We start from the raw sequence: 26178 nt of genomic DNA, 5'->3' as shown, positions 1-26178 counted from the left end.
TGGTAGTTATGCTGTCAACATTTAACAAGATTTCTTCAACTTGGACTTGAAAGCATAAATAGTATAAACACTTTTAACAGTATAACAGTACTAAACAATTCCAATAGATAACATTGGTGTCATTACCTTTTTGTGGCTAAAATCCAAATGTATTCTATCAGATTGATCATACTGCAAAAATGATATGGTAACTTTATGATAAGTTTACGGCATTAGACTTGTGTTTTTCTGTCCCAACGTGGTCTTTTACATCGCTAATTCCTCCGTGTCCGATCGAAAAAATCTTGTCTGCACAAGGTGCAATTCGGGTAGTTTTCACCCTTTTTGGAACGGATAATTATTCCCGGATAGGCTTTTGAATATTCTTCACGGAATGACTGCGGTTTTCTTTTCGGTTTAAGACTCGTATGCGATTTTTCTCCGGCTGATTCCATGATCGTTCGCTCGTTTGGAAACAATGGCAACTGGTGCCTCGTGCTTGGCAGCGGTGCTATAAATAGCCTCGCGCATGGCATTCGGAATGGCTCGATACGAAGTTACGGGAAGCAGTGTCGATCGTCATTGTTGTTACGCGATTTCGTGAATAAAACTTTTTAAAAAATATTTTTTTTGAATTAATGAAAAACCGTATTTTTTATCACTGCAACCGTAACCCGGAATAGGTTGATGAAAACCGTACTACCGTATTTTCCGCACTATAAGCCGCACCTAAAAACCACACATTTTCACAAAAGCTGACAGTGCGGCTTATAACCCGGTGCGCCTTATATATGGATTAATATAAATATTTATTTTCATAAAGTTTCGGTCTCGCAACTACGGTAAACAGCCGCCATCTTTTTTCCCCGTAGAAGAGGAAGCGCTTCTTCTTCTATGGTAAGCAACTGCCAAGGTAAGCACCCGCCCCCGTAGAAGAGGAAGCGCTTCTTCTTCTACGGTAAGCAACCACCCGCCCCCGTAGAAGAAGAAGAAGCGCGCGGGTATTACGTTTCATTTCCTTTGTGTGTTCCATGTTGATATACGACTCCATGCGCGCCCACATCACAGATGGTGTCAAAAAACAAGTGAAGCACACAAATACAACACTCGCCGTCATTCCGGGTGGATTAACCAAAGAACTCCAACCGCTCGATATTGGTGTCAACAGGGCATTTAAAGCACAACTGCGAACGGCGTGGGAACAATGGATGACCGAAGGCGAACACACCTTCACTAAGACAGGGAGACAGCGCCGGACGACGTACGCCAACATCTGCCAGTGGATCGTAAATGCCTGGGCGGATATTTCGGTCACAACTGTGACTTTCCGGAAGGCAGGATTCACAGAACTGCTGGACAACAACAGCGACACTGACTCCGATGACTTCGACGAGACGGAGCTGGCCATTTTGGATCCCGTATTCGCCCAACTTTTTAATTCGGACACCGAAGGAGAAGAATTCGAGGGATTTATGAATGAAGAATAACTTCAGAAAGTGAGCGTTATGTTTATTTTGTGTGTTGTGACATTAACGTTCGAGCAACATTATGTTGCTATTGCTCTGCACTATTTTGAATTTTACTATGTTTGTGATTGCACATTTGCGTACATTTTGGGAGTGAACAGAGTTGTTAGAACGCTGGTTTTTAATATATTATTAAAGTTTGACTGACCTATCTGACTGTTTTTTTGACATTCCTTTAGCGCAGTTAGATGCGGCTTATAACACGGGGCGGCTTATAGGTGGACAAAGTTTTGAAATATGCCGTTCATTGAAGGCGCGGCTTATAACCCAGGGCGGCATATGGTGCGGAAAATACGGTAATTACGGGAAAACCGGAGTAGTTGGCAGGTATGCGATACCGATAATTTCCGATATTACATTTTAAAGCATGTATTGGCCGATAATATCGGCTCTAGTTGTAAGTGATATATGACAACTATTACATTGGTGCAAAGTAGGGTTATCCCGATACCAATATTTATTTATGTATTTCGGTACTTTTCTAAATAAAGGGGACCACAAAAATGGCATTAATGTCTTTATTTTAAGAGAAAATCTTATGGTAAATGAAACATATGTTTATTATTGCAATGTAGTCCTTAAATAAAATAGTGAACATACTAGACAACTTGTTGGACTGGACTCTTACTGTTATGCTGGATCCACTATGGACTGGACTCTCACAATATTATGTCAGACCCACTCGACATCCATTGCTTTCGGTCTCCCCTAGAGGGGGGGGGGTTACCCACATATGCGGTCCTCTCCAAGGTTTCTCATAGTCATTCACATCGACGTCCCACTGGGGTGAGTTTTTCCTTGCCCGTATGTGGGCTTTGTACCGAGGATGTCGTTGTGGCTTGTGCAGCCCTTTGAGACACTTGTGATTTAGGGCTATATAAATAAACATTGATTGATTGATTGATTGATATTATGTTAGATCCACTATGGACTGGACTCTCACTATTATGTTAGATCCACTATGGACTGGACTCTCACACTATTATGTTAGATCCACTATGGACTGGACTCTCACACTATTATGTTAGATCCACTATGGACTGGACTCTCACTATTATGTTAGATCCACTATGGACTGGACTCTCACTATTATGTTAGATCCACTATGGACTGGACTCTCACTATTATGTTAGATCCACTATGGACTGGACTCTCACACTATTATGTTAGATCCACTATGGACTGGACTCTCACACTATTATGTTAGATCCACTATGGACTGGACTCTCACTATTATGTTAGATCCACTATGGACTGGACTCTCACTATTATGTTAGATCCACTATGGACTGGACTCTCACTATTATGTTAGATCCACTATGGACTGGACTCTCACACTATTATGTTAGATCCACTATGGACTGGACTCTCACACTATTATGTTAGATCCACTATGGACTGGACTCTCACACTATTATGTTAGACCCACTATGGACTGGACTCTCACACTATTATGTTAGATCCACTATGGACTGGACTCTCACACTATTATGTTAGATCCACTATGGACTGGACTCTCACACTATTATGTTAGATCCACTATGGACTGGACTCTTACTATTATGTTGGATCCACTATGGACTGGACTCTCACAATATTATGTCATACCCTCTCGACATCCATTGCATTCGGTCTCCCCTAGAGGGGGGGGGGGGGGGGGGTTACCCACATATGCGGTCCTCTCCAAGGTTTCTCATAGTCATTCACATCGACGTCCCACTGGGGTGAGTTTTTCCTTGCCCTTATGTGGGCTCTGTACTGAGGATGTGGTTGTGGCTTGTGCAGCCCTTTGAGACACTTGTGATTTAGGGCTATATAAATAAACATTGATTGATGATTGATTGATTGATTGTTTGTTTACTTACTAATAAAACAAAAATTGTCTAGTATGTTCACTAAATCCCGACTTTTTAACAGTTTGTTTACTTACTAATAAAAAACAAAAATACTCTTAGTCTTCTGACGTATGCAGTAACATATTGTGTCATTTATACACCTATTATTTTGTACACATTATATAAGATAAGATGTCAAAATTAATTATTAATCTACTTGTTCATTTACTGTTAATATCTGCTTAATTTCTCTTTTAACATGTTCTATCTACACTTCTGTTAAAATGTAATAATCACTTATTCTTCTCTTCTTTGATACTTTACATTAGTTTTGAATGACTTATACTTAAACTTAGACAAACTGAGAAAATTGAGGATGATACCACACATTTAGGTATCGTTCCGATACCAAGTAGTTGCAGGATCACACAATAAAATATAATACCTAATACATAAAATACTGATGTAAAGGGTAGGTGTCGCGCTGTTTTCTGTTTCAACATGTTCTATCTACACTTCTGTTAAAATGCGATAATCGCTTATTCTTCTCTTCTTTGATACTTGACATTAGTTTTGGATGATACCACACATTTAGGTATCGATCCGATACCAAGTAGTTACAGGATCATAATTTAAGTCCCCATGGACACATTTCCTGAGTTTATGAATATAATATGAATTTTAAAAAAATAAGATTTTGTGATGATAAAAAATATCGATGTAATCATAGTAGTATCGACGAGATACGCTATTGTACCTGGTATCATTACAGTGGATGTCAGGTGTAGATCCACCCATGGTGTTTGTTTACATTGTGACGCCGGTGAGCTACGGTGTGTAGTGAAGCATGTTTAGCTACCCCTCGTCCTCCACTGATAATGATACTTGTAAGAAACTTACTTTATGTCATGTCTGTGTGATCATGTTTTGTTTTAGTCATGTTTTTGGACTTTTTGTGCACTTTTGTTTTGTCACCATAGCAACCATTAGTTTTCACCTGTCACGTCACGCACCTGTTTCACGTTTTGAGTCACGCACCTGCTTTCACTAAACATGTCTATAGTATTTAAGTTCATTGTTTTCAGTTTGTCGTTCTGACGACATCCCGCATTTATGCTTCTACACACCCTTAAGACCCTTGCTGCTCTTTTTTCATGCCGGTTCCATGCCAAGTAAGTTTTTGTTTATCAAGCCACAGTTAGTGTTTTTTGTTGTTCATAGTTTCTGCCTTTGTGCAAGTATTTGTTTTCATAGCCATGTCGTTTCTCCGCCACTGTGCGCACTTTTGTTTGCTTCCTTTTTTTTGTAGTTATAGTGTTTAAATAAATCATGTATTCACCTTCACGCCACATCTGGTCCAAATCACTTGCATTTCGGGAGAACAAACCAAGCCATGGTCCTAGTCTTGACACTTTATTTGTTAAAGCACCTCTTCCTGAGGGTGTTTCAATGTTATAAGTTCACCTTTATCTTTACGTTTTACGCCAAAATGCGTCCGTTCTCCCTTTTCTGTCTACACACTGTGTCTGCTTGTAAGTACTCGGTGTGTGCGCGCTGCCGAACATGCTCCTCTGCTGGTAAAACCAGCAATTGCACCACGTGACGATGAGGCGCCGTCATGCCCGTTCAAAAAAAAAGGGAGGGTGGTGACAGGTACTTTTTAGAGGCGGTATAGTACCGAATATAATCCATTAGTATGGCGATACTACACAAGTACCAGTACACCGTACAACTCTAGTGCAAAGTTTCACTGTATATGTAGAAAGTACATTTTGGCACGTTTTGGAGTGACACCTCAGAGACAGCTCATTAGCATTAAAACCACAGGCCCATAAACGCACTTTAAAGTCCAGCATCAAGGCTAGATGTTGGCCAACACACCATTGTGGGACGTCAGACACTTCAAATTGCTGAAGAAGAATGCTATGAATGGTTTATCTAAGCCAAGGGTGCTCATTACGTCGATCGCGAGCTACCGGTCGATCTCGGAGGGTGTGTCAGTCGATCACCAACCAGCCATTAAAAAAAATAGTCCTAAAAATGAGCGATCATAAATCTTCACTATGACGTCACTTTCGTCACTTGATTGACATTCACGGCACCCGAGGGTCTTCTGAGATGACGCTGGCTGCTGCCAGCTCATTAAAATTACCTGCGAGAAACACTTTGTTTCAACAGACTCTGGCGCCGTACCTGTCGTCAAAACTCCAAAGACCGACTGCACAGTTGCACAATAAAAGCGCTGCTTCATCCTGCCTGCGCTACCAAAATAAGAGTCTCAGAAAGCTGGCGTGCACAAGCTAGGAAGCTACGGAGTTTGCCGACAATGTACTTCTTGTAAAGTGTATACAAAGGAGTACGGAAGCTGGACAAATAAGATGCCAAAAACCAACCACTTTCATGTGGTATTGGACAGAAAGGAGGACTTTTTTTCTCCTCCATTCGAAAATGCGGACCTTATCAGCACCACTGTCTGATTCCAATCAATGCAAGTCATCACAATCAGGTAATACACCAACTTATATTCTTGTCTTCATGAAAGAAAGGAATCTATATGTGTTAAACATGCTTGTATTATCTTTAAACACCTTTAATTTATTAACAATATTAACTATATGTGTTAAACATGCTTGCATTATCACTAAACATCTTTAACTTGTTAACAATATTAACTATGTGTTAAACATGCTTGTATTATCTTTAAACACCTTTAACTTGTTAACAATATTAACTATATGTGTTAAACATGCTTGTATTATCTTTACAATGTTAACTCTGTGTTAAACATGCTTGCATTATCATTAAACACCTTTAATTTATTAACAATATTAACTATATGTATTAAACATACTTGTATTATCATTAAACACCTTTAATTTATTAACAATATTAACTATATGTGTTAAACATGCTTGTATTATCTTTAAACACCTTTAACTTGTTAACAATATTAACTATATGTGTTAAACATGCGTGTATTATCATTAAACACCTTTAATTTATTAACAATATTAACTATATGTATTAAACATACTTGTATTATCATTAAACACCTTTAATTTATTAACAATATTAACTATATGTGTTAAACATGCTTGTATTATCACTAAACATCTTTAACTTGTTAACAATATTAACTATATGTGTTAAACATGCTTGTATTATCTTTAAACACCTTTAACTTATTAACAATATTAACTATATGTGTTAAACATGCTTGTATTATCATTAAACACCTTTAATTTATTAACAATATTAACTATATGTGTTAAACATGCTTGCATTATCACTAAACATCTTTAACTTGTTAACAATATTAACTATATCTGTTAAACATGCTTGTATTATCTTTAAACACCTTTAACTTATTAACAATGTTAACTCTATGTGTTAAACATGCTTGCATTATCATTAAACACCTTTAATTTATTAACAATATTAACTATATGTGTTAAACATGCTTGCATTATCACTAAACATCTTTAACTTGTTAACAATATTAACTATATGTGTTAAACATGCTTGCATTATCATTAAACACCTTTAATTTATTAACAATATTAACTATATGTGTTAAACATGCTTGTATTATCTTTAAACACCTTTAACTTATTAACAATATTAACTATATGTGTTAAACATGCTTGTATTATCATTAAACACCTTTAATTTATTAACAATATTAACTATATGTGTTAAACATGCTTGCATTATCACTAAACATCTTTAACTTGTTAACAATATTAACTATATGTGTTAAACATGCTTGTATTATCTTTAAACACCTTTAACTTATTAACAATGTTAACTCTATGTGTTAAACATGCTTGCATTATCATTAAACACCTTTAACTTATTAACAATATTAACTATATGTGTTAAACATGCTTGTATTATCTTTAAACACCTTTAACTTATTAACAATATTAACTATATGTGTTAAACATGCTTGTATTATCATTAAACACCTTTAATTTATTAACAATATTAACAATATGTGTTAAACATGCTTGTATTATCTTTAAACACTTTTAACTTGTTAACAATATTAACTATATGTGTTAAACATGCTTGTATTATCTTTAAACACCTTTAACTTATTAACAATATTAACTATATGTGTTAAACATGCTTGTATTATCTTTAAACACCTTTAACTTATTAACAATGTTAACTCTATGTGTTAAACATGCTTGCATTATCATTAAACACCTTTAACTTATTAACAATATTAACTATATGTGTTAAACATGCTTGTATTATCTTTAAACACCTTTAACTTATTAACAATATTAACTATATGTGTTAAACATGCTTGTATTATCATTAAACACCTTTAATTTATTAACAATATTAACAATATGTGTTAAACATGCTTGTATTATCTTTAAACACTTTTAACTTGTTAACAATATTAACTATATGTGTTAAACATGCTTGTATTATCTTTAAACACCTTTAACTTATTAACAATATTAACTATATGTGTTAAACATGCTTGTATTATCTTTAAACACCTTTAACTTATTAACAATGTTAACTCTATGTGTTAAACATGCTTGCATTATCATTAAACACCTTTAACTTGTTAACAATATTAACTATATGTATTAAACATACTTGTATTATCATTAAACACCTTTAATTTATTAACAATATTAACTATATGTGTTAAACATGCTTGTATTATCTTTAAACACCTTTAACTTGTTAACAATATTAACTATATGTATTAAACATACTTGTATTTTCATTAAACACCTTTAATGTATTAACAATATTAACTATATGTGTTAAACATGCTTGTATTATCATTAAACACCTTTAACTTGTTAACAAAAACATATATTTCATAAATAAGTAAATATAAATGATATATATGAATGAGGTAGATCCCCACGACTTGATCAATTGAAAAGTAGCTCGCCTGCAGAAAAAGTGTGAGCACCCCTGGTCTAAGCAAACAAATGCAAATCTATTGGGAAATAGACTTGGCACACGGCCATCTTACCTTGGCGAAGCGACAGAGGCGCAGCGCGTCCTCCCAGCGTGCTGAGCTGCTGAACTCGTGGAGGAACGCGGCGTACGGCGGCACACTGGTGTAGAGCAAGGACCCGTCTCTTTGACGTAACCTCACCTTGGTGTCCACGTAGCTCAGGATGTGTGGCGTGTGGCCGAACTCACTTGGGAGGGAACGACAGCGTGTCAAAATTCAAAACAACACACATCAAATCGTAAAATTATGAGAAAATTCAACAACAAAAAACCTGAAATTTCTCTCAAATCAAAACAAGTTAAATATATACTATGTTTTCCGGACCATAGGGCGCACCGGATTATAAGGCGCATTACAGGAGTCATATTATTATGATTTTTTTCTAAATGTAAAAGACTTCCTTGTGGTCACTGTGCCGCGGCGCCGCGAGATACAGTCTGGTGTGTCGTGGGAGATGATCTAATTTCACCTATTTGGGTTAAACATATGTTTTGCAAAGCAGTAATTACAGTCTGCAAATGATGTGTTGTTGTTGAGTGTCGGTGCTGTCTGGAGCTCGGCAGAGTAACCGTGTAATACTCTTCCATATCAGTAGGTGGCAGCAGGTAGCTAATTGCTTTGTAGATGTCGGAAACAGCGGGAGGCAGCGTGCAGGTAAAAAGGTGTCTTACGCTTAAACCAAAAATAAACAAAAGGTGAGTGCCCTTAAGAAAAGGCATTGAAGCTTAGGGAAGGCTATGCAGAACGAAACTAAAACTGAACTGGCTACAAAGTAAACGAAAACAGAATGCTGGACGACAGCAAAAACTTACTGCGGAGCAAAGACGGCGTCCGCAATGTACATCCGAACATGACATGACAATCAACAATGTCCCCACAAAGAAGGATAAAAACAACTGAAATATTCTTGATTGCTAAAACAAAGTAGAAACATCGCTCAAAGGAAGACATGAAACTGCTACAGGAAAATACCAAAAAAAGAGTAAAAGCCACCAAAATAGGAGCGCAAGACAAGAAGTAAAACACTACACACAGGAAAACAGTAAAAAAGTCCAAATAAGTCAGGGTGTGATGTGACAGGTGGTGACAGTACACCTACTTTGAGACAAGAGCTATAGTGATGCATGCTTGGTTATGCTTTAAAGTCATATCCAACAATTGTGACAACGACTTTTTACTGTCAACTGAGTTTTGTTTTTAATGATTTCTGCTGGTGGTGTGCCTCCGCAAAAAATGTGCTTTGGCTCAAAAAAGGTTGAAAAACACTGGTCTGCACTGCAAAAAGTGAAATGTAAGTAAGATGAAATATGTCAAATAAGGGTGATATTTGCTTATTTTCTGTCTGATAAGATCATTCTTCTCACTAAGCAGATTTTATGTTAGAGTGTTTTACTTGTTTTAAGTGTTCTGGTCCTAAATGATCTCAGTAAGATATTACAGATGTGATGACCTATATTGAGTAAAACATGCTTGAAACTAGAATATCAACTGTTGTGTCATCAACACTCACAAGTATAAAACTGCTTTTTTAAAGTCATCATTTCTTATTTCAAGCATGAAATAAAAAATATATTTAAGAATATTTTCAACATATTGAGAAAAAAGGTCTCTTTTTTTTTCTACCAAGAAAAGTGCACTTGTTATTAGTGAGGATATACTTATTTTAAGGTGTTTTTGGCTTCATTGAGGTTAGCTAATTTTACTTGTTTTGGAAAGTCTTGACAAGACAAATTTTCTTGTTCTATTGGCAGATAATTTTGCTAAGTTCAAGTAAAATACCCCAAATTTTTATTTATTTTTCTTGTTTTTGAAGACTGACTTTTTGTAGTACATGCTATACAGCAGGTTTTTACAGCTGAATGTGTTTATATCATTTATATCAAGTGTTGTGTCATCAACACTCACAAGTATAAAACTACTTTTTTAAAGTCATCATTTCTTATTTCAAGCATGAACAAAAATCATGACTTTTGACACAATTGTGTCTCATAATTAAAACAGATGACAGCCAAATGGACTTTGCTGTTTTATTTTCAATGAAACAATAGAAAAGAGGTACTCATATAGTAGTACAGTTGGCACAGTACAGTAAACTGACAGTTAATATTTAAACATTTAACATTCGACATTTCAAAGTTATTCTGAACAGAAATAGTTCATGCACATTCAGGTAAATTCTTCAAAATCCAGGCTGTAAATTAAAAAAAAAAAAAAAAAAAATATATATATATATATATATATATATATATATATATATATATATATATATATATATATATATATATATATGTATATATATATATATATTCCTTGCGCACTAATTGACTGAAAGAGCACGCGCTTGGCGCGATGATGTCATGTTATCGATGGAAAAATGCATTTTTAGACAATATGATTTGCCTGAGCGGCTAGGAGACCCCGAGAGTAGGGATGTCCCCGATCCGATCCGCCGATATTTGCCAAAAAATGCGTATCGGCAAGGCATGGGAAAATGCCGATCCAGATCCAGTTTAAAAAAACTCCGGTCCGTGTTTTCCAACGCACCGATTTAATTAATACATTCCACTTTTCTGCTGCTCCGTAATTTCCGTTCCGCATTTTCCAGCACACCTTCAACACATCCACAGGTGTGTGGATTCTCACGCAGTTGCTTTTAGCTGCTGGCATTACACGACAGGCTCTTCTCACTCTTTCCTGTGTCTCCCTCTCACAGACAGCAAGTGCACCTTCTTACACACGTCACATACTGTCACGTCATACGTCACATACTGTCACATCATACGTCACATACTGTCACGTCATACGTCACATACTGTCACGTCATACGTCACATACTGTCACGTCATACGTCACATACTGTCACGTCATACGTCACATACTGTCACGTCATACGTCACATACTGTCACGTCATACGTCACATACTGTCACGTCATACGTCACATACTGTCACGTCATACGTCACATACGTATACGTCCTCCCCGAGCAGAAAGGTAGCAGCATGGCTAACGTTAGTTGTGATGCTAGCGCAGCCGTGCGAGCAACGCTCCCACTAAGGTGCTCGCCTGTGCAATTGCGCACTGTTTAAGCGTCCTCTGCGCATAGCAAATCTATGCCACGCACAAAATCAAATAAAAAAATAAGCGCATAACAATTTTCGACACACGGACACGACAGAGAAAACAGTCTTTGTCATCATTGTTCAAATATTATAACGTCTGTCGAGACGCTTATCTCCATTCGGTGCCACACGTCCACACCATCAAAATGCCGAGGCAAAAATTTCCAGATCAACACCGTATGAAAAAATTAGTGATTTTTTTAGTTGTGATTTCCTTCTCTGCATGAAAGTTTAAAAGTAGCATATATTAATGCAGTATGAAGAAGAATGTTTTACTGTAGACATGCAAGCCTTGAAAGAACATTTTGAAAATCAAGACTACATTTCCTGCAAATGGGTGCATTTCTACCCTATATTTTAACTTTAGATTTATTCTCATATCAAACTCTTTTGGCTGTCTTTTTGACACTTACATCCGGCGCCCCCCTCCACACCCTGGATTATAAATAATGTCAATAATTCAATGTGATTATCTTGTGTGATGACTGTATTATGATGATAGTATATATCTGATAGTATATATCTGTATCATGAATCAATTTAAGTGGACCCCGACTTAAACAAGTGGAAAAACTTATTGGGGTGTTACCATTTAGTGGTCAATTGTACGGAATATGTACTACTGATAAAAGTCTCAATCAATCAATCAATCAAAACACATAGAATCATCATACTGCTGTGATTATATGCATCAAGTGTTCATTCAAGGCGAAGGCAAAATATCGAGATATGTATCGTGTATCGCAATATGGCCTTAAAATATCGCAATATTAAGTTTCAATGATGCCATTTCTGTTTGTCATGTATCATTTTGTCTATTTTGTGTTTATCCTTGAATAAACAGGTCAGTTTCTTGTTACCAACCATTGTGTATTATTCAAACTCCCCTAATTCAGCTGGCTAGTTGTTATCAAGAGTACTAAAACCCTTTTCAACATGATTCTGACAACTAAGTAGGCTAAATAACTTTAAACTTTAATACATGCTCGGATAGGCCAGTATCGGTCAGTATCGGTATCGGATCGGAAATGCAAAAACAATATCGGTATCGGATCGGAAGTGCAAAAACCTGGATCGGGACATCCCTACCCGAGAGTAACAAGATGTTGCCTTGTTGCCTTTCCATTAAGAACAATAAATTAGTTTTTAGTATAAGTTTGCTGGTTTCAAGAAATGTAATGCTGAGCGCATATCATTATGTCAAGATAATGGCACTAGCATTTACTTCATTTAACAATATTTTTCAACATATTGAGAAAAAAGGTCTCTTTTTTTTCTACCAAGAAAAGTGCACTTGTTATTAGTGAGAATATACTTATTTTAAGCTATTTTTGGCTTCATTGAGGTTAGCTAATTAGGGCCCGCATGGCCCATTGTATAAGGACTCCCAAAGGGAGTCCTTATACAATGGGACATAAGGACCTATTGAATTTGTAAGGTTTTATTCTTTATTATTCTTTATTATTCTTTATTCTTCCGCCGCCTCTTTGAGCACTAATTTCACCCACTTACCATGCTTCAAAACTCACCATATTTGACCCACACATCAGGACCTGCGAAAATTGTCTTTTAATAAAAAAAACGAACCACAAAACTCAAAATTGCGCTCTAGCGCCCCCTAGGAAAAAAAAAACTAGACTGCCTATATCTCCCACTAAGAAGATCGGAGAGACATGAAACAAAAACCTCTATGTAGGTCTGACTTAAACCTAGTTTTTATAATTGTATATCATCGGGCAGAAATCGACAGGAAGTTGGCAATTCCCCCTTCAAGACAAAAACGTACTAAAAACAGTTACTTTTGCCTCTTTGAGCTGTAATTTGACCCCCTTAACATGCTTCAAAACTCACCAAACTGAACACACACATCAGGACTGGCAAACATTGCGATCTAATGAAAAAACCTAACCCCAAATCTCAAAATTGCGCTCTAGAGCAATTTTTGAATAAAACGGAGAAAAAACTGCTCCTCGGAAGAAAAAAATGACAAAACTGCCTGTAACTCCCACTGGGAAGGTCGGAGAGACATGAAACAAAAACCTCTCCGTAGGTCTCACTTAGACCTACATTTCATAAATTGACAACCCCCAGCAAAAATCTACAGGAAGTTTGCTATTCCCCCTTCAACACAACATTTTTGTAAAAACCGGTCACCTTTCATCAAACATCTCCTCTGAGCGTGTTTGTCGTTTCGGCTTCAAACTAACACAGGAGAGAGATTGAACCCTTCTAATTGAAAGTTAGCGAAAGAGTTTTGATACCGGCTCCGGTTTTGATTTTATGACCCTTCAAAGAGCCGCTGCGCTGATGCTGCTGTTTTTTCAAGAAGGCTGTTTAAAAGCAGGAAGCACCAACGTGCCCACACAATGCAGACAAGGTAGGTACACTAAACAAAAGTATTGGGACAATTCGGACTAAAAGTAGACAAAAGTATTGGGACACTTATGACGAAAACTGAACAAAAGTATTGGGACACTTAGGACTACCACTTGACACACGTATTGGGACACCTACACTGGACAAAATTATTGGGACACTTAGGACTACAACTTGCCAAAAGTATTGGGACACTTGGGACTAAAACTGGACAAAAGTATTGGGACACTTAGGACTAGCACCTGCCAAATACGCGGGCCCGACCAACGCTGCTTGCAGCTTTAATTATTCTTTATTCTTCCGCCGCCTCTTTGAGCACTAATTTCACCCACTTACCATGCTTCAAAACTCACCATATTTGACCCACACATCAGGACCTGCGAAAATGGTCTTTTAATAAAAAAAACGAACCACAAAACTCAAAATTGCGCTCTAGCGCCCCCTAGGAAAAAAAAACTAGACTGCCTATATCTCCCACTAAGAAGATCGGAGAGACATGAAACAAAAACCTCTATGTAGGTCTGACTTAAACCTAGTTTTTATAATTGTATATCATCGGGCAGAAATCGACAGGAAGTTGGCAATTCCCCCTTCAAGACAAAAACGTACTAAAAACAGTTACTTTTGCCTCTTTGAGCTGTAATTTGACCCCCTTAACATGCTTCAAAACTCACCAAACTGAACGCACACATCAGGACTGGCAAAAATTGCGAACTAATAAAAAACCTAGCCCCAAATCTCAAAATTGCGCTCTAGAGCAATTTTTGAATAAAACAGAGAAAAAACTGCTCCTCGGAAGAAAAGAAATGACAAAACTGCCTGTAACTCCCACTGGGAAGGTCGGAGAGGAGGACTACAACTTGCCAAAAGTATTGGGACACTTGGGACTAAAACTGGACAAAAGTATTGGGACACTTAGGACTAGCACCTGCCAAATACGCGGGCCCGACCAACGCTGCTTGCAGCTTTAATTTTACTTGTTTTGGAAAGTCTTGACAAGCCACATTTTCTTGTTTTATTGGCAGATAATTTAGCTTAGTTCAAATAAAAAAAAACTCATTTTTGTATTTTTTTTTCTTGTTTTGGAACACTGACTTTTTGCAGTGAAGCCTCTTGATTTAGTCTCTGTTGTGACTGTTAGAACTGTGCACCGCTTGTACAAACGTTGCTTTTTACAACAATAGAAAACTAACATTATTCCATACTTCAACTGTAAGTGAGAGATAAACCCATTTTTGTACCTGCCATCCTTAGTATAAAGTGTTTTGGGAAGCAGCTCCTTGTCGATGAAGACAGTACTGGGGTAGTACCACACGGTGAACTGGCTGTCCTGCACACCGCACAGGATGTTAGCAGCGTTGTTCCAGGCCATGCTGTGGATCATGCTACCTGTGACACAGCAGGTACAACAGTCAGAGGGGGTTTTATTCGACCATTGCACGGGCTGACTTTTACAATCCTGACCGATTTTGCAGATTTTGGGCTCGCGTCCGAGGTAGCGCACAGAGGTGAGGTAAAGGTCGCGGTTCTTGTCAATCAAAGCAATCTTTCTTTCAGTCGACGGGCCACACTGATCCAGGGCAATCTCCACCACCTCCATCTACACAAGGAAAAAAGGCATTATTCACATGTGAATAATATAATTACAGTCTATTATACAGCATTGTTCACATGTGAATAATATAAATACAGTCTATTATACAGCATTATTCACATGTGAATAATATAAATACAGTCTATTATACAGCATTATTCACATGTGAATAATATAAATACAGTCTATTATACAGCATTATTCACATGTGAATAATACAAATACAGTCTATTATACAGCATTATTCACATGTGAATAACATAAATACAGTCTATTATACAGCATTATTCACATGTGAATAATATAAATACAGTCTATTATACAGCATTATTCACATGTGAATAACATAAATACAGTCTGTTATACAGCATTATTCACATGTGAATTACATAAATACAGTCTATTATACAGCATTATTCTCATGTGAATAATATAAATACAGTCTATTATACAGCATTATTCACATGTGAATAATATAAATACAGTCTATTATACAGCATTATTCACATGTGAATTATATAAATACAGTCTATTATACAGCATTATTCACATGTGAATAATATAAATAGTCTATTATACAGCATTATTCACATGTGAATAATATAAATACAGTTTATTATACAGCATTATTCACATGTGAATAATATAAATACAGTCTATTATACAGCATTATTCACATGTGAATACTATAAATACAGTCTATTATACAGCATTATTCTCATGTGAATAACATAAATACAGTCTATTATACAGCATTATTCACATGTGAATAGCATAAATACAGTCTATTATACAGCATTATTCACATGTGAATAACATAAATACAGTCTGTTATACAGCATTATTCACATGTGAATTACATAAATACAGTCTATTATACAGCATTATTCTCATGTGAATAATATAAATACAGTCTATTATACAGCATTATTCACATGTGAATAATATAAATACAGTCTATTATACAGCATTATTCACATGTGAATAATATAAATACAGTCTATTATACAGCATTATTCACATGTGAATAATATAAATACAGTCTATTATACAGCATTATTCACATGTGAATAATATAAATACAGTCTATTATACAGCATTATTCACATGTGAATAATATAAATACAGTCTATTAAACAGCATTATTCACATGTGAATAATATAAATGCAGTCTATTATACAGCATTATGCACATGTGAATAATACAAATACAGTCTATTATACAGCATTATTCACATGTGAATAACATAAATACAGTCTATTATACAGCATTATTCACATGTCCATCCATCCATTTTCTACCGCTTATTCCCTTTTGGGGTCGCGGGGGGCGCTGGAGCCTATCTCAGCTACAATCGGGCGGAAGGCGGGGTACACCCTGGACAAGTCGCCACCTCATCGCAGGGCCAACACAGATAGACAGACAACATTCACACTCACATCCACACACTAGGGCCAATTTAGTGTTGCCAATCAACCTATCCCCAGGTGCATGTCTTTGGAGGTGGGAGGAAGCCGGAGTACCCGGAGGGAACCCACGCAGTCACGGGGAGAACATGCAAACTCCACACAGAAAGATCCGAATATCATAAATACAGTCTATTATACAGCATTATTCACATGTGAATAATATAAATACAGTCTATTATACAGTATTATTCACATGTGAATAATATAAATACAGTCTATTATACAGCATTATTCACATGTGAATAATATAAATACAGTCTATTATACAGCATTATTCACATGTGAATAATACAAATACAGTCTATTATACAGCATTATTCACATGTGAATAACATAAATACAGTCTATTATACAGCATTATTCACATGTGAATAATATAAATACAGTCTATTATACAGCATTATTCACATGTGAATAATATAAATACAGTCTATTATACACCATTATTCACATGTGAATAATACAAATACAGTCTATTATACAGCATTATTCACATGTGAATAATACAAATACAGTCTATTATACAGCATTATTCACATGTGAATAATATAAATACAGTCTATTATACAGCATTATTCACATGTGAATAATATAAATGCAGTCTATTATACAGCATTATTCACATGTGAATAATATAAATACAGTCTATTATACAGCATTATGCACATGTGAATAATACAAATACAGTCTATTATACAGCATTATTCACATGTGAATAATATAAATACAGTCTATTATACAGCATTATTCACATGTGAATAATACAAATACAGTCTGTTAAACAGCATTATTCACATGTGAATAACATAAATACAGTCTATTATACAGCATTATTCACATGTGAATAATATAAATACAGTCTATTATACAGCATTATTCACATGTGAATAACATAAATACAGTGCATTATACAGCATAATTCACATGTGAATAATATAAATACAGTCTATTATACAGTATTATTCACATGTGAATAATATAAATACAGTCTATTATACAGCATTATTCACATGTGAATAATATAAATACAGTCTATTATACAGCATTATTCACATGTGAATAATATAAATACAGTCTATTATACAGCATTATTCACATGTGAATAACATAAATACAGTGCATTATACAGCATAATTCACATGTGAATAATATAAATACAGTCTATTATACAGTATTATTCACATGTGAATAATATAAATACAGTCTATTATACAGCATTATTCACATGTGAATAATATAAATACAGTCTATTATACAGCATTATTCACATGTGAATTACATAAATACAGTCTATTATACAGCATTATTCACATGTGAATACCATAAATACAGTCTATTATACACCATTATTCTCATGTGAATAACATAAATACAGTCTATTATACAGCATTATTCACATGTGAATTACATAAATACAGTCTATTATACAGCATTATTCACATGTGAATAACATAAATACAGTCTATTATACAGCATAATTCACATGTGAATAATATAAATACAGTCTATTATACAGCATTATTCACATGTGAATAATATAAATACAGTCTATTATACAGCATTATTCACATGTGAATAATACAAATACAGTCTATTATACAGCATTATTCACGTGTGAATAATACAAATACAGTCTATTATACAGCATTATTCACATGTGAATAATACAAATACAGTCTATTATACAGCATTATTCACATGTGAATAATATAAATAGTCTATTATACAGCACTATTCACATGTGAATAATACAAATACAGTCTATTATACAGCATTATTCACATGTGAATAATATAAATACAGTATATTATACAGCATTATTCACATGTGAATACTATAAATACAGTCTATTATACAGCATTATTCTCATGTGAATAACATAAATACAGTCTATTATACAGCATTATTCACATGTGAATAGCATAAATACAGTCTATTATACAGCATTATTCACATGTGAATAATATAAATACAGTCTATTATACAGCACTATTCACATGTGAATAATACAAATACAGTCTATTATACAGCATTATTCACATGTGAATAACATAAATACAGTCTATTATACAGCATTATTCACATGTGAATAATATAAATACAGTCTATTATACAGCATTATTCACATGTGAATAATATAAATGCAGTCTATTATACAGCATTATTCACATGTGAATAATATAAATACAGTCTATTATACAGCATTATTCACATGTGAATAATATAAATAATACAAATACAGTCTATTATACAGCATTATTCACATGTGAATAATATTAATACAGTCTATTATACAGCATTATTCACATGTGAATTACATAAATACAGTCTATTATACAGCATTATTCACATGTGAATAACATAAATACAGTCTATTATACAGCATAATTCACATGTGAATAATATAAATACAGTCTATTATACAGCATTATTCACATGTGAATAACATAAATACAGTCTATAATACAGCATTATTCACACGTGAATAATATAAATGCAGTCTATTATACAGCATTATTCACATGTGAATGATATAAATACAGTCTATTATACAGCATTATTCACATGTGAATAATATAAATACAGTCTATTATACAGCATTATTCACACGTGAATAACATAAATACAGTCTATTATACAGCATTATTCACACATGAATAACATAAATACAGTCTATTATACAGCATTATTCACATGTGAACAATATAAATAAAGTCTATTATACAGCATTATTCACATGTGAATAATATAAATATATTATACATATATTCTACATTGAAGTAGAGTCAAGTCAAGAAGGAACATATGCATTATACAGTCTGATGGCTGTCGGTATGAAGGACCTCCTGTGTCGTTCCGTGTTGCATTTTGATGAAGATGATGGGGGTGATACAAAAGAAAAGTACGACCCCCCACTCCAGAGGAATAGGTCAGTGTTGTAAAATTAAATTAGATTTAATTTCAGGAGTTTGATTAATTTCTGTGATAAGAATAAAAAGAAGCCCCTCCCACCAATGTAATAACTTACCTTGTGAGTCAAAGACTTCCCGTCACCGAGAGATTTACCAGTCAGGGCGTCAAAGAGAAGGATGACTAGGCAGGAAAACAAAAAAAGAACATAAACATGTGAACATGACAATGACCATTCACTGTATACTGCATGTAGCGTAAATGCTGTAATTATAGCTAGAGCCGTTATTTACCTAAACCGCAAGGGAGTGGTCATTGGAAGCAGGCGATAATTAGAGAGAGGTTGTGATGAAGTTATATGAGTTTGCATTGCCTCGGGTTATGGCACAGCCAAACATGGCACACAACAAAGCAGTCCATCTGCCTGCAAATCTTTCCACAAAATGAAGTGCCCAAAAAAAAGAATCCCGCTTGTTGGTAAATCATGGTCATAACGGGGGCCAAAGAAAGTTGTGAGTTGTAGCATAGTGTAGTGCATAGAAAGACATCGCAGCAAAGTCCGAATAGGGCGGCTTGCCCTTCCTCGTCGTCTTTGCCTCCAAGAATCTACAATAAAGTTAAAAATAATGTTAAATGTTCATTTTCTTGTTCCATTTCATTGATCATTTATATTTTTATTCTCTTTAAAATGTGTTTTGGGTCAATATTTTTGTTTGTCTGGAAGGGATTAATTGGATGTACAATATATAATATATACATATATGATCAACTACTCAGTGGCCTAGTGGTTAGAGTGTACATTCAAATTCATGACGTGTTCTTAAACGACCAAATTGTTCCCACCTGCTGTTCGTAAGTTGCTGAATGCCAAATGGTTAGCGCGTGCGTGTCCATTATAATTTGCATACAAACACGCCCTTATTTCCCCAATATGCATATGTGAACTCCCTTAATTCCGTAATTTGCATAGGTAAACGCCCTTAATCAGTGGCCTGGTGGTTAGAGTGTCCGCCCTGAGATGGGTAGGTCGTGAGTTCAAACCCCGGCCGAGTCATACCAAAGACTATAAAAATGGGACCAGGGCTGGAATTGGGAGTTGAATCACCAAAAATAATTCCCGGGCGTGGCCACAGCTGCTGCTCACTGCTCCCCTCACCTCCCAGGGGGTGAACAAGGGGAGTGGTGGGAGTTTCCGCCCTGAGATGGGTAGGTCGCGAGTTCAAACCCCGGCCGAGTCATACCAAAGACTATAAAAATGGGACCAGGGTCGGAATTGGGAGTTAAATCACCAAAAATAATTCCCGGGCGCGGCCACCGCTGCTGCTCACTGCTCCTCTCACCTCCCAGGGGGTGAACAAGGGGAGTGGTGAGAGTGTCCGCCCTGAGATGGGTAGGTCGTGAGTTCAAACCCCGGCCGAGTCATACCAAAGACCATAAAAATGGGACCAGGGTTGGAATTGGGAGTTAAATCACCAAAAATAATTCCCGGGCGCGGCCACAGCTGCTGCTCACTGCTCCCCTCACCTCCCAGGGGGTGAACAAGGGGAGTGGTGAGAGTGTCCGCCCTGAGATGGGTAGGTCGTGAGTTCAAACCCCGGCCGAGTCATACCAAAGACCATAAAAATGGGACCAGGGTTGGAATTGGGAGTTAAATCACCAAAAATAATTCCCGGGCGTGGCCACAGCTGCTGCTCACTGCTCCCCTCACCTCCCAGGGGGTGAACAAGGGGAGTGGTGAGAGTGTCCGCCCTGAGATGGGTAGGTCGTGAGTTCAAACCCCGGCCGAGTCATACCAAAGACTATAAAAATGGGAGCCATTACCTCCCTGCTTGGCACTCAGCATCAAGGGTTGGAATTGGGGGTTAAATCACCAAAAATAATTCCCGGGCGCGGCCACCGCTGCTGCTCACTGCTCCTCTCACCTCCCAGGGGGTGAACAAGGGGAGTGGTGAGAGTGTCCGCCCTGAGATGGGTAGGTCGTGAGTTCAAACCCCGGCCGAGTCATACCAAAGACCATAAAAATGGGACCAGGGTTGGAATTGGGAGTTAAATCACCAAAAATAATTCCCGGGCGCGGCCACAGCTGCTGCTCACTGCTCCCCTCACCTCCCAGGGGGTGAACAAGGGGAGTGGTGAGAGTGTCCGCCCTGAGATGGGTAGGTCGTGAGTTCAAACCCCGGCCGAGTCATACCAAAGACCATAAAAATGGGACCAGGGTTGGAATTGGGAGTTAAATCACCAAAAATAATTCCCGGGCGTGGCCACAGCTGCTGCTCACTGCTCCCCTCACCTCCCAGGGGGTGAACAAGGGGAGTGGTGAGAGTGTCCGCCCTGAGATGGGTAGGTCGTGAGTTCAAACCCCGGCCGAGTCATACCAAAGACTATAAAAATGGGACCAAGGTTGGAATTGGGGGTTAAATCACCAAAAATGATTCCCGGGCGTGGCCACCGCTGCTGCTCACTGCTCCCCTCACCTCCCAGGGGGTGAACAAGGGGAGTGGTTGGAGTGTCCGCCCTGAGATGGGTAGGTCGTGAGTTCAAACCCCGGCCGAGTCATACCAAAGACTATAAAAATGGGACCAGGGTTGGAATTGGGAGTTAAATCACCAAAAATAATTCCCGGGCGTGGCCACAGCTGCTGCTCACTGCTCCCCTCACCTCCCAGGGGGTGAACAAGGGGAGTGGTGAGAGTGTCCGCCCTGAGATGGGTAGGTCGTGAGTTCAAACCCCGGCCGAGTCATACCAAAGACTATAAAAATAGGACCAAGGTTGGAATTGGGGGTTAAATCACCAAAAATGATTCCCGGGCGTGGCCACAGCTGCTGCTCACTGCTCCCCTCACCTCCCAGGGGGTGAACAAGGGGAGTGGTTGGAGTGTCCGCCCTGAGATGGGTAGGTCGTGAGTTCAAACCCCGGCCGAGTCATACCAAAGACTATACGAATGGGACCAGGGTTGGAATTGGGAGTTAAATCACCAAAAATAATTCCCGGGCGTGGCCACAGCTGCTGCTCACTGCTCCCCTCACCCCCCAGGGGGTGAACAAGGGGAGTGGTGAGAGTGTCCGCCCTGAGATGGGTAGGTCGTGAGTTCAAACCCCGGCCGAGTCATACCAAAGACTATAAAAATGGGACCAGGGCTGGAATTGGGAGTTAAATCACCAAAGATAATTCCCGGGCGTGGCCACCGCTGCTGCTCACTGCTCCCCTCACCTCCCAGGGGGTGAACAAGGGGAGTGGTGAGAGTGTCCGCCCTGAGATGGGTAGGTCGTGAGTTCAAACCCCCGGCCGAGTCATACCAAAGACTATAAAAATGGGACCAAGGTTGGAATTGGGGGTTAAATCACCAAAAATGATTCCCGGGCGTGGCCACAGCTGCTGCTCACTGCTCCCCTCACCTCCCAGGGGGTGAACAAGGGGAGTGGTGGGAGTGTCCGCCCTGAGATGGGTAGGTCGTGAGTTCAAACCCCGGCCGAGTCATACCAAAGACTATAAAAATGGGAGCCATTACCTCCCTGCTTGGCACTCAGCATCAAGGCTTGGAATTGGGGGTTAAATCACCAAAAATAATTCCCGGGCGTGGCCACAGCTGCTGCTCACTGCTCTCCTCACCTCCCAGGGGGTGAACAAGGGGAGTGGTTGGAGTGTCCGCCCTGAGATGGGTAGGTCGTGAGTTCAAACCCCGGCCGAGTCATACCAAAGACTATAAAAATGGGACCAGGGTTGGAATTGGGAGTTAAATCACCAAAAATAATTCCCGGGCGTGGCCACAGCTGCTGCTCACTGCTCCCCTCACCTCCCAGGGGGTGAACAAGGGGAGTGGTGAGAGTGTCCGCCCTGAGATGGGTAGGTTGTGAGTTCAAACCCCCGGCCGAGTCATACCAAAGACTAAAAAAATGGGACCAGGGTTGGAATTGGGAGTTGAATCACCAAAAATAATTCCCAGGCGTGGCCACAGCTGCTGCTCACTGCTCCCCTCACCTCCCAGGGGGTGAACAAGGAGAGTGGCTAGAGTATCCGCCCTGAGATGGGTATGTTGCGAGTTCAAACCCCGGCCGAGTCATACCAAAGACTATAAAAATGGGACCAAGGTTGGAATTGGGGGTTAAATCACCAAAAATGATTCCCGGGCGTGGCCACAGCTGCTGCTCACTGCTCTCCTCACCTCCCAGGGGGTGAACAAGGGGAGTGGTTGGAGTGTCCGCCCTGAGATGGGTAGGTCGTGAGTTCAAACCCCGGCCGAGTCATACCAAAGACTATAAAAATGGGACCAGGGTTGGAATTGGGAGTTAAATCACCAAAAATAATTCCCGGGCGTGGCCACCGCTGCTGCTCACTGCTCCCCTCACCCCCCAGGGGGTGAACAAGGGGAGTGGTGAGAGTGTCCGCCCTGAGATGGGTAGGTCGTGAGTTCAAATCCCGGCCGAGTCATACCAAAGACTATAAAAATGGGACCAGGGTTGGAATTGGGAGTTAAATCACCAAAAATAATTCCCGGGCGTGGCCACCGCTGCTGCTCACTGCTCCCCTCACCTCCCAGGGGGTGAACAAGGGGAGTGGTGAGAGTGTCCGCCCTGAGATGGGTAGGTCGTGAGTTCAAACCCCGGCCGAGTCATACCAAAGACTATAAAAATGGGAGCCATTACCTCCCTGCTTGGCACTCAGCATCAAGGCTTGGAATTGGGGGTTAAATCACCAAAAATAATTCCCGAGCGTGGCCACCGCTGCTGCTCACTGCTCCCCTCACCTCCCAGGGGGTGAACAAGGGGAGTGGTGAGAGTGTCCGCCCTAAGATGGGTAGGTTGTGAGTTCGAACCCCAGCCGAGTCATACCAAAGACTATAAAAATAGGACCAAGGTTGGAATTGGGGGTTAAATCACCAAAAATGATTCCCGGGCGTGGCCACCGCTGCTGCTCACTGCTCCCCTCACCTCCCAGGGGGTGAACAAGGGGAGTGGTTAGAGTGTCTGCCCTGAGATGGGTATGTTGCGAGTTCAAACCCCGGCCGAGTCATACCAAAGACTATACAAAATGGGACCAAGGTTGGAATTGGGGGTTAAATCACCAAAAATAATTCCCGGGCGTGGCCACAGCTGCTGCTCACTGCTCCCCTCACCTCCCAGGGGGTGAACAAGGGGAGTGGTGAGAGTGTCCGCCCTGAGATGGGTAGGTCGTGAGTTCAAACCCCCGGCCGAGTCATACCAAAGACTATAAAAATAGGACCAAGGTTGGAATTGGGGGTTAAATCACCAAAAATGATTCCCGGGCATGGCCACCGCTGCCGCTCACTGCTCCCCTCACCTCCCAGGGGGTGAACAAGGGGAGTGGTGAGAGTGTCCGCCCTGAGATGGGTAGGTCGTGAGTTCAAACCCCGGCCGAGTCATACCAAAGACTATAAAAATGGGACCAGGGCTGGAATTGGGAGTTGAATCACCAAAAATAATTCCCGGGCGTGGCCACAGCTGCTGCTCACTGCTCCCCTCACCTCCCAGGGGGTGAACAAGGGGAGTGGTGAGAGTGTCCGCCCTGAGATGGGTAGGTCGTGAGTTCAAACCCCGGCCGAGTCATACCAAAGACTATACAAAATGGGACCAAGGTTGGAATTGGGGGTTAAATCACCAAAAATAATTCCCGGGCGTGGCCACAGCTGCTGCTCACTGCTCCCCTCACCTCCCAGGGGGTGAACAAGGGGAGTGGTGAGAGTGTCCGCCCTGAGATGGGTAGGTCGTGAGTTCAAACCCCCGGCCGAGTCATACCAAAGACTATAAGAATGGGAGCCATTACCTCCCTGTGTGGCATTCAGCATCAAGGGTTGGAATTGGGGGTTAAATCACCAAAAATGATTCCCGGGTGAAACTACTGCCCTCTTGTGGAGTGATGAAAAAACACATCAGGAGGTTACATACGGCCACAGTTGTGAACGCCAAAGGTATTTGACGCGGTGTTAATTGGGCAGTTATTTGCTACTACAGACCACCACAGCAAACATTGCGGCGATTAAACGGATGCCTTATTTAGAGCACTTAAGGCGGGCCTGTGCAAAATAGGGCCCGCGGGCCACATGCGGCCCATCAAGATTTTCAATCCGGCCCGCTGGACGTTCTACATAGTTTTTTGTAGACCTTTAACATTAAAACTGTAGCCGCTGTTTTTAAATGGCAGTAACTTTTGAACTATAGAAAGTATTTCAACGGTTGAAATCTGCATTTTCGGGTGTTATAGGAGTTATTACAGTGATCTAGGTCACAGCAGGTCAGACCAGGAACAAAGCAGAGTGGGCGGGGCTTGTTTTCAGAGCAGCCAGCATGTGTCAGGAACAGATGCGGAAGCAATTTTTTTACAACAAATTTCTGCATAAAAGTGATAATATATCAT

General features: G+C 39.1%; 1 protein-coding gene across 2 annotated transcripts in view; it reads right to left on the bottom strand.

Moving 5' to 3' along the window:
* The window catches only part of ift80 (intraflagellar transport 80 homolog (Chlamydomonas)), a 201988-nt gene that overhangs the window by 13972 nt on the left and 161838 nt on the right, over positions 1-26178 (bottom strand). For both annotated transcript variants that reach the window (XM_072915026.1, XM_072915027.1), the window contains 4 exons: positions 19925-19989; positions 15297-15432; positions 15074-15221; positions 8352-8523 (listed from right to left, as the gene is read on the bottom strand). In XM_072915026.1, the coding sequence (XP_072771127.1) occupies positions 8352-8523; positions 15074-15221; positions 15297-15432; positions 19925-19989 (521 nt within the window). The remainder of the gene's footprint in view (positions 1-8351; positions 8524-15073; positions 15222-15296; positions 15433-19924; positions 19990-26178) is intronic.

This window comes from Nerophis lumbriciformis, linkage group LG17, assembly GCF_033978685.3.
Source record: "Nerophis lumbriciformis linkage group LG17, RoL_Nlum_v2.1, whole genome shotgun sequence".
In the NCBI taxonomy this organism is placed as follows: Eukaryota; Metazoa; Chordata; class Actinopteri; order Syngnathiformes; family Syngnathidae; genus Nerophis; species Nerophis lumbriciformis.
Note: the sequence above shows the minus strand (reverse complement) of the source record. Positions and strands in the feature narration are given on the sequence as shown.